General features: G+C 40.9%; 3 protein-coding genes across 3 annotated transcripts in view; 2 read left to right on the forward strand and 1 right to left on the reverse strand.

Annotated features, from left to right (window-relative positions):
• Positions 1-96, reverse strand: part of LOC117959753 (E3 ubiquitin-protein ligase MARCHF5-like) — a 4,084-nt gene extending 3,988 nt beyond the window's left edge. Inside the window, exon 1 of the mRNA XM_034897031.1 lies at positions 89-96. Coding sequence (XP_034752922.1) covers positions 89-96 — 8 coding nt within the window. The remainder of the gene's footprint in view (positions 1-88) is intronic.
• Positions 97-247: 151 nt separating this feature from the next.
• Positions 248-1,747, forward strand: LOC117959754 (E3 ubiquitin-protein ligase MARCHF5-like; the record flags this gene model as incomplete). Its single annotated transcript, XM_034897033.1, has 2 exons — positions 248-433; positions 1,288-1,747. Coding segments are annotated over 2 exons (360 nt in total), but the record flags the coding sequence as incomplete, so codon positions are not given.
• A 4,373-nt stretch (positions 1,748-6,120) lies between these two features.
• LOC117959755 (BTB/POZ domain-containing protein KCTD9-like) overlaps positions 6,121-9,562 on the forward strand; it is a 6,948-nt gene continuing 3,506 nt past the window's right edge. Inside the window, exons 1-4 of the mRNA XM_034897034.1 lie at positions 6,121-6,301; positions 7,233-7,354; positions 8,042-8,085; positions 8,836-8,929. Coding sequence (XP_034752925.1) covers positions 6,254-6,301; positions 7,233-7,354; positions 8,042-8,085; positions 8,836-8,929 — 308 coding nt within the window. The 5' untranslated portion in view covers positions 6,121-6,253. The remainder of the gene's footprint in view (positions 6,302-7,232; positions 7,355-8,041; positions 8,086-8,835; positions 8,930-9,562) is intronic.

Raw genomic sequence — 9,562 nt, forward strand, 5'->3', positions numbered from 1 at the left:
TCTACGCACGTACACACACACACACACACACACACACACACCTGACATATGGTACACGGACACACACACTCTCTCTCTACACACTCACGTATCCATACACACAGCACATACTCCCCACGAAAACCCACACGCATCTGACACACGGTACACGCTCACACGCACACATAAGCAAACACACACACTCTTTACACACGTACTCCCCACATACACACACACCACTTACACAGCATAGCCCAAATCCCCCTGAACTGTGTGTCCTCTCTCAGGTGCCCGGCGCTACGTTCCCCGAGTCCCTGCAGACGGGTTCGGAGCTGGAGACCACCTCTCGGTGTCCAGGACTCTGTGTGGAGCGCTGGTCTTCCCCTCCATCGCCAGCCTGGTGGGACGGCTGCTGTTCAGACGGATGTCCTCTAGTCTGCAGCGCACTGTGCTGGTGAATACACCCCGTCTGTTATTTAAGAATCCGTGGACATGTGTCTTATTTTAATCAACTAGCTGTCAACTATTCAATGAATCACTAGCGTGAAGCTTACATTGACATGGTGGGACGTTGGGTTTAGCTTTCTTTAACCCTTGTGTTGTCTTCCAGTCAAAATTGAAAATCAAAACTTTTTTTATCTGCGTTTTAAACTTTTTTTTACGTTTTTGTCCCTTTTTCAACACATTTTTCATTGTTTGTCACTTTTTTTGACGTTTAACACTACGTAACACTAACTTATTAACTTTAGTTTTACAGTCATTTTTGCAATTTATGGTCAATAAACCTCATTTATAGGAAATTATTCCTAATGTTTGAGTTAGAAAAGCAGAAATTAGGAATTATTGGGACTAAAATTAAAGGAATGGATGTTGATGATAATCACAGACTGGAATATGTCAACTTTTACTCAATACTATTGAGACATGAGGGCAACATGAGGACAACATGAAGACAACATGAGGACAACATGAAGACAACATGAGGACAACATGAGGACAACATGAGGACAACATGAAGACAACATGAAGACAACATGAGGACAACATGAAGACAACACGAAGACAACATGAAGACAACATGAGGACAACATGAAGACAACATGAAGACAACATGAGGACAACATGAAGAAAACATGAAGACAACATGAGGACAACATGAGGACAACATGAGGGTTATCCCGGCAATGACTGGGGGACATGGGGACATGGGGGGGGTGACTTTGACTGCAGTAACCATTTTAAACGCTAGCTGTCAGTATTACATATTGGACATTTAATTAATTATTTTGTCCTCCTCTGTCTCCACAGGGCGGCGTTGCGTTTGTGTTGATTAAGGGAGTTCTGAAGGTGTATTTCAAACAGCAGCAGGTCATCATGCAGACCAGCCGCATCATCCTCAACTACCCCGAGAGGAACAGAGACGGACAGAACGAGGGTGGAGAGGAAGACACGGAGGACACAGAGGACAGTGGAAACGAATAGTTTTACCAGCGTGGAGAGACAAGAGAAGGACAACTGTGTGGGCAGACATGGTGGCTCAAAAGCTAAATGTATTTAACTTTAAAAACACAAAGGTGAGTTCTACTGTAGAGGGGGGGGGGGGGGGTCAGAGTGTGTCTGTAGAAGAGAAACTCCGGTATGTCTTCATCCTGGACCCTAATGTCCCACGCTTTGGTTGTCTTGATGTCTAATGTGTCTCTAGGCATTATATACGTCGGCCTTCACTACTGGACATTTGCCATTTTGTTAAATTCACACACACATAGACATGTCCCTTAAGGGCACTCGGAGAGCGCCGACCTCCACCAAGACATATCCTGTTTCACAGTGTAAATGCAGTTTTCCAATTATCCCGACGCTACATGAAAGCAGCACACACACACAACCTAACCTTTCCTTTGATGAATGAAGTACCTATCTATCATGTAATGTTAACACAAGTGGAAGAACATTTGTGTATCCGCAACAGGGATTTGGATCCACTCCACACACTAACACACACTTTGCCCACACACACACACACACACACACACACACACACACACACACACACACACACACACACACACAGAGAGAGACAGTCACACACACACACACACACACACGATCTGACACACGCACACACACACACACGATCTGACACACACAGACATTCATACACACATACACACACACAGACAGACATTCATACACACTTACACACACACACACACTCTCTTTTAATAATGCAGCAGGTTCATGTTTACATTAAGAACTGACCCCCGAAGTTTGATTAAAGGAGTTTTTAATTCTACATCCATGGTGAAAAGGCACATATTAAAAGATCCATTCCAGGATTTCATTATTCAAAATCAGATCATGGTAACAAAGATCATGTTAACAAAGATCATGTTAACAAAGATCATGTTAACAAAGATCTTGTTAACACAGATCGTGGTAACAAAGATCATGTTAACAAAGATCTTGTTAACACAGATCGTGGTAACAAAGATCATGTTAACACAGATCATGTTAACAAAGATCATGTTAACACAGATCATGTTAACAAAGATCATGTTAACACAGATCATGTTAACAAAGATCATGTTAACACAGATCATGTTAACACAGATCATGTTAACACAGATCATGTTAACAAAGATCATGTTAACACAGATCATGTTAACACAGATCATGTTAACACAGATCGTGTTAACAAAGATCATGTTAACACAGATCATGTTAACACAGATCATGTTAACACAGATCGTGTTAACACAGATCATGGTAACAAAGATCATGTTAACAAAGATCATGTTAACACAGATCATGTTAACACAGATCATGTTAACAAAGATCATGTTAACACAGATCATGTTAACACAGATCATGTTAACACAGATCATGTTAACACAGATCATGTTAACAAAGATCGTGTTAACAAAGATCATGGTAACACAGATCATGTTAACCCAGATCATGGTAACCCAGATCATGTTAACACAGATCATGTTAACCCAGCCAGCCAGGATGCATATCCTGCTCCTGGTGTGTTGGGGGCATGTCTGATGCGTCTGATGTTAATTCCTTCTCACTAATTGAGCCTGAACCCTGTGTATCCTACTGTCTCCCTGTTATGTGCCTTATCTGAAGCACTTTGTCTGCCAAACACTGGACTGTAACATAAAGGTAATGCAGACATGATTTCCTGGCCTACGTCATACTTTACTACTCTAAAGACTGTCTAACATTTTAAAGATGTTTCAGAACTGGGTCGGGCTGTACGTGTCCGGGCTTTCAGCTGACTTTATAAATGGTTGTATAAAGGGTGGTGCTGCTTGCAAACTCAATCAGTTGTACTGTGGACTTTGATCCGTGTTATCTGATGCAACTGAAGTCACTTTAATGGCTCACACAAACACACACACACACACACACACACACACACAGGGTCGCAGTGTGGAGGGCTCGGTCCCCAATTCACTACTGTTATCAACCGATTTCTCTAAAGTGTTGAGTTTTGAAAAATGCCTCATCGTTCAATATCCTATTTCAAAACCTAAGGAGTAAATCACGTCAGTGTCAGTGAGCCAATAAACACGCAGCATACATCTACCAAGCTCTAACGATGATTGTGATTGGCTGACGCAGAGACACGCAGGAGGAACTCTGTGCTTAGTGATTATTTGTCATTTTAAATGATTCTGATGAGTGAATATTTCATTTAATTTAAATTAATTTTTTTTAATTATAAAAGCGGATACCGATAGATCGGTAAATGCTTAATATCGGCCGATAATATCTATCTATCTATCTAAAATGTTCCCACAGCTCCCAGAACAACCAGGAGACCGAACAAAGCATTTCACAGTTGTACTGTACTTGAGTGGGTGGTGGTTATTGGGCGATTGTCTGTTTTGCACTTCCTCTTGTGGCAAAAATAAGAAGTTTAAGATGTTTTATTATAGGTCTGAAAATAAAGATGAATAAATACGCCACGCTCAAATGGATTTCTGATTGAAAACACGAGTTCCCGGGGCATGTTCACTGCCAAAACACTGGGTTTGCCCCTGTGGGGGCGGAGCTGCACGATGTAATAAACGACATTACATCATCGTGATGATACGTGTGGTTTACACACAGATGCTGAGAGTATTACAGACATCTAAACCAGGGCTGCTGCACGATGCGAGAAAGGAATTGATTGTGATTATTTTGACTGATTGATGTTGTGATTCACAGAAACGGGAGAGAATGATCCTGTTTGTATCATTCTCATTTTCATTGAAATATATTGAAATTAAGTCAATTCAAATGATGACAGTGTGATTTCTGCGAGGATCTACAGCTAAAAAGATGTTTTCTTCTTAGTTATTGGGTTTATTTTGAACATGTAAAAAACATATATAAAGTATGTATGTACTGTGTCTGTGTGTGTGTGTGTGTGTGTGTATATATATATATATATATACTGTATATACAGTGTGTATATATATATATATATATATACTGTATATACAGTGTGTATATATATATATATACTGTATATACTGTATATACTCTGTGTGTGTGTTTGTACAGACATCTTAGCACAATCATCCCAAATAATTGCGAATCAAATAAGAAATTCCCATGTTCACGAAGGAGTAGGAGAAGGTTTAAAAAACAAAGAAATCAATTCTGGTCCTGCCTCCTTTTTTCTGTTTTTTCTCTTTTAGTTCAATACAAAACAATGTGCTGCTTCACTTATTTATACACATACCGTACCGTACATCTACCTACACACACATGACCACATGTACACACTAAAACACACTTACATCTCCTTTGTCTCTCTAATCTGTGAGATTTGGGTCATGCACTAGTCCACATTGTGTTTTTTTTCCAACGGTTGCAGTCTTGGTTTCTGGGTTGAACGACTTGTTTGTGAAACTTTGAGGCGTGTCACAGATTTTACCCAATCAGTAGTCTCGCATCGCCAGACCTTCCTCCCCAGCGCTGCGGAGGAGGGTCTGTCTAGTCCACACAGCATTCTGGCATGGGAGAAAAACCTGCTCTGGTTTATTGTCGTTTCTTTAAACCAATCAGAATCGTCTTTGTAAGGAGCCGCTGCTAAATAGTCTCAGGAAGGAAGTAGTTTAGTGGAACGTGTGTACGTTCAGAAGTTGTTTTAGTCGTCAACAGAGACTCAGATTGGACAGATAGTCTAGCTAGCGGTCTGGATTTACCCTGCAGAGACCTGAGGACCAGGTAACCATAGTCCTCAGATTGGACAGATAGTCTAGCTAGCTGTCTGGATTTACCCTGCAGAGACCTGAGGACCAGGTAACCATAGTCCTCAGAAATCAGCCGCAGGTTAGAGCGTCGACACAGAGACTGAATACCTGATCAGTAGACGCGTGTCTGAATACTCGTGGTAATCTAAATGCCGTGTTTAATACACATTTCCCTCTGTTCTGTCGGGCTGAACGTGTCCCTGCTCACTCTTCTTTCAATATAAAGTCCTCTGTTTTTATCCAGATGAACGTGCTCTGGGACTCTAAATACTTCCTCCAAGTTATTATGTGGATGTTAAAAGGATCTCTTATCTTAAAACTTGGGGGAATCGTTTGTTGAATAAAGCTCTTTGTAAAACAAGTGTCAACTTTGATTAATCCTTGCAACAAATTAAAAGAATGATGCAGTGTTATTTAAAATACTATACCTCATTTACTGTCAAAACTAATTTATACTTTAGGACCCAGAGCTGATTTTTGTTTATTTCTTTCAACTTTTCAACTAAAATTTCAGTTTTCACCAATTATACAGTTAAATCTGCAGTTAACATTACTAGCAGAAAACGTTATGTCAATGTTGGAAGAAGTACTCTGATATTTTACTGGAGTAGAAGTAGTAATACTATAGATTAGAAGAAAAAGTTCAAAATGTAAGTAAAGTAAGCAAAATATACTTGAACTACACTATTTCCCTCTGAGATGTAGTAAAGTATAAGTGTAAAGTAGCATTAAATAGAAGTAAAATGTAAGTACCTGGGAATTTATATTTATATACAGTACTAGTAGTAGTAAATGTACACAGTGTAAATAAAAAGTATTGTTAGTGATTTGAGGGGATGTGGAAGTCCCGCCCACCGGGTTCACTGATTCGCTGTTGCTTTTTGATCTAGGAAGCTGATTGGCTTATTCCGCTTCACTGGGCGTTTGAGCGGAGAGGAAAACAGGAAACACACTGTTGCTTAAAGAATGTCTTTTTATGGATAACGACAGTTTGACAGTGTAGTTGTTTTAATTTTGCCATGAGGAGAGTCACACTGTTTGTCAACGGAACCTCTTCAAATGGGAAGGTAAGCTGTGGAAGATAAAACCGGGGAAATAGTTAGCTAGGTAGCTAGCTAGCTAGCTAGCTTGGTCTGTTGGTTAACGGAACTGTGTCCACACCACACACTATCAGTTCAAATGCGAATATAAATGAAGTTGTGATTTTTTTAGGTCATTTTATGACGTCAAACTAAAGTGAGACGTCTTACCTTTTCAACTGCACATCGTTTTAACTTATATTAGCCTTGGTTTTACAAGATTTGACAACAGGAAGCTAACACCTTAGACTGTATAATATTAACGGGCTATGGCTAAGGCTAACACCAGGGAATTAGCCGTTAGCATTGATATAGTGCTAATGATAAACAACAACGGCTAACGTAAGTTTAGCTTTGACGTTAGCTTTACGTTCCCTCACGTCCGCTAGCGTTAGGAGCTGTTAGCTTTACGCAACCGTTAACGTCAGTTATGTATGTCAGTTTTTTTTTTTGCTAACAGTAAATAATAACGGTTAAAGTACGTTAGCTTTACGTTCCCTCACGTCCGCTAGCGTTACAGGCTGTTAGCTTTACGTTCCCTCACGTCCGCTAGCGTTTAGCTTTGACGTTAGCTTTACGTAGCCGTTAGCTTTACGTTCCCTCACGTCCGCTAGCGTTTAGCTTTGACGTTAGCTTTACGTTCCCCCACGTCCGCTAGCGTTACAGGCTGTTAGCTTTACGGAACCGTTAACGTCAGTTGGTGTAGGTCTTCGGTGTTGTATCGCTAAGGCTAACACCAGTGAATTAGCCGTTAGCATTGATTTTGTGCTAACGGTAAACAACAACGGCTAACGTACGTTAGCTTTACGTTCCCTCACGTCCGCTAGCATTACAAGCTGTTAGCTTTACGGAACCGTTAACGTGAGTTGGTGTATGTCTTCGGTGTGATATCCATTGATTTAAAAGGTTATATCCACAGGTGGTGGCCGTGTACGGCTCTCTGGAGGATCTACTGTCTGTGGCCAGCTCTAAACTGGGAGTCCGAGCCTCTAGCGTCCATAACGGGAACGGCGGCCTCATAGACGACGTCACGTTAATCAGGTGAGACCGGAAGCTGATTCTAATTGAAAAGTATTTCAAACACAAATGTCGATTTCTTTAAACATCCCCCGTCTGTAATGCCTTTCTAAATGATATAATTATGCATGAACCATCCCTGAAATGTTGCTAAACAAAGAAGCACTACTACTTTGTTATGAATACTAATGCAGACTCATTCCTTGATGTTTACTGCTTTCCTCTCTGGATTTATTTTTTGTACACACACAGAGACACACACAGAGACACACACATACACACACAGAGACACGCATAAACACAAAAACAGACAAACATACACACACAGAGACACGCTTAAACACAAAAACAGACACATGTACACACACAGAGACACGCTTAAACACAAAAACAGAGACATGTACACACACACACACACAGAGACACGCTTAAACACAAAAACAGACACATGTACACACACAGAGACACACATAAACACAAATACAGACAGTTATACACACAGAGGCACACATATACACACACGCACAAATACAGACACACACAGAGGAACACATACACACAGGCACATATATGTATATGTATATGTATGTGTGTATATATATATATATATGTATATGTATGTGTATATGTATGTATGTATGTGCCTTCCGCAGTGTCCGTTCCACCGAGCGTGATATAAGACACGTTGACTGTGTGTGTGTGTTTCTGCAGAGATGACGACGTGCTGTACGTATCGGAGGGAGATTCATCAGAAGGTAAGACGGCAACGTAAAAGTATTAATACAACAGTGTAAAAATTAGTTGGAATTCCAAAAGAAAAATATAATTTAAATAGTAAAAAATCTAATTACTGAAATTACTATTCCATTGTGATTTTTTTTTTAAATATGGAATACGTCAACTTTTACTCAATACTATTTCAAAACCACTTCAATTTTTTTTCAAATGCTAGAAAATTGAATAAGACGCCCCAAAATTAATGAAAGTAGAGATTTGTACTTGGCAAAGAGCGTTGGGTGGAATCAATCATGTTATTTTGGGGAATTTAAAAGAACATTGATATAGGACAACATGAGGACCACATGAGGACCACATGAGGACCACATGAGGACAACATGGGGACAACATGAAGACAACATGAAGACAACATGAGGACAACATGGGGACAACATGGGGACAACATGGGGACATGAGGACAACATGGGGACAACATGGGGACAACATAAGGACAACATGGGGACAACATGGGGACAACATAAGGACAACATAAGGACAACATGGGGACAACATGAGGACAACCTGGGGACAACCTGGGGACAACATGGGGACAACATAAGGACAACATGGGGACAACATAAGGACAACATGGGGACAACATGAGGACAACATGGGGACAACATGAGGACAACCTGGGGACAACATGAGGGTTAATAGGAGAGAAGATATCTACATGTGTCTCTGATTGACCTCCAGTTTACCTGCTGTACCTTTTTACCCGTGTGTAGATCCTCAGGACGACCCCGCAGACCTGGAGAAGGACCAGACTCACACTGATTGGCTGACGCTCAACGTGGGCGGACGCTGCTTCACGACCACTAGGTAAATACGAGCGTCGGCATCGAGCCCTAACCCAACTCTAACCCTAACCCTATCGAGATAACTTTCTCTACCTAACCCCAACCCCCCTAACCCTAACCCTAACCCCAACCCCCCTAACCCTAACCCCCCTAACCCTAACCCTAACCCCCCTAACCCTAACCCCCCTAACCCTAACCCCCCTAACCCTAACCCCAACCCCCCTAACCCTAACCCCCCTAACCCTAACCCTAACCCTTGCTGTTTTTATGTTATGTTCCTCTAAGTGGAGCTTTAGACAGAAACGTGTTCGCTGGGTGAGAAACGCAAAACGCACCGTCAAGTCTTTTTCAGTATTCTCGACAGACAGACAGACAGAGAGAGAGAGAGAGAGTTTTTGTTTTTTTTACTGTTTTTATTTCTTCTATTGTTTCGAGGTACCCTTTGAGGGACATGCAGATAATTTGTTTAGTATCTGTAATTATATCATAAGTATCCTGTTCACTTGTATTATTATATCAGTTGGATTTGCTTATTGTTGTTGTTTATATGTGTGATTGTTCTTATGCTTTGGCAACTCAAATGGATTTTTTTGTCATGCCAATAAAGCAACAGGATATTAAAAATTGAGAGAGAGGGCGAGAGAAGGGGGGGGGG

The sequence above is a fragment of the Etheostoma cragini genome, chromosome 16 (genome assembly GCF_013103735.1).
Source record: "Etheostoma cragini isolate CJK2018 chromosome 16, CSU_Ecrag_1.0, whole genome shotgun sequence".
In the NCBI taxonomy this organism is placed as follows: domain Eukaryota; kingdom Metazoa; phylum Chordata; class Actinopteri; order Perciformes; family Percidae; genus Etheostoma; species Etheostoma cragini.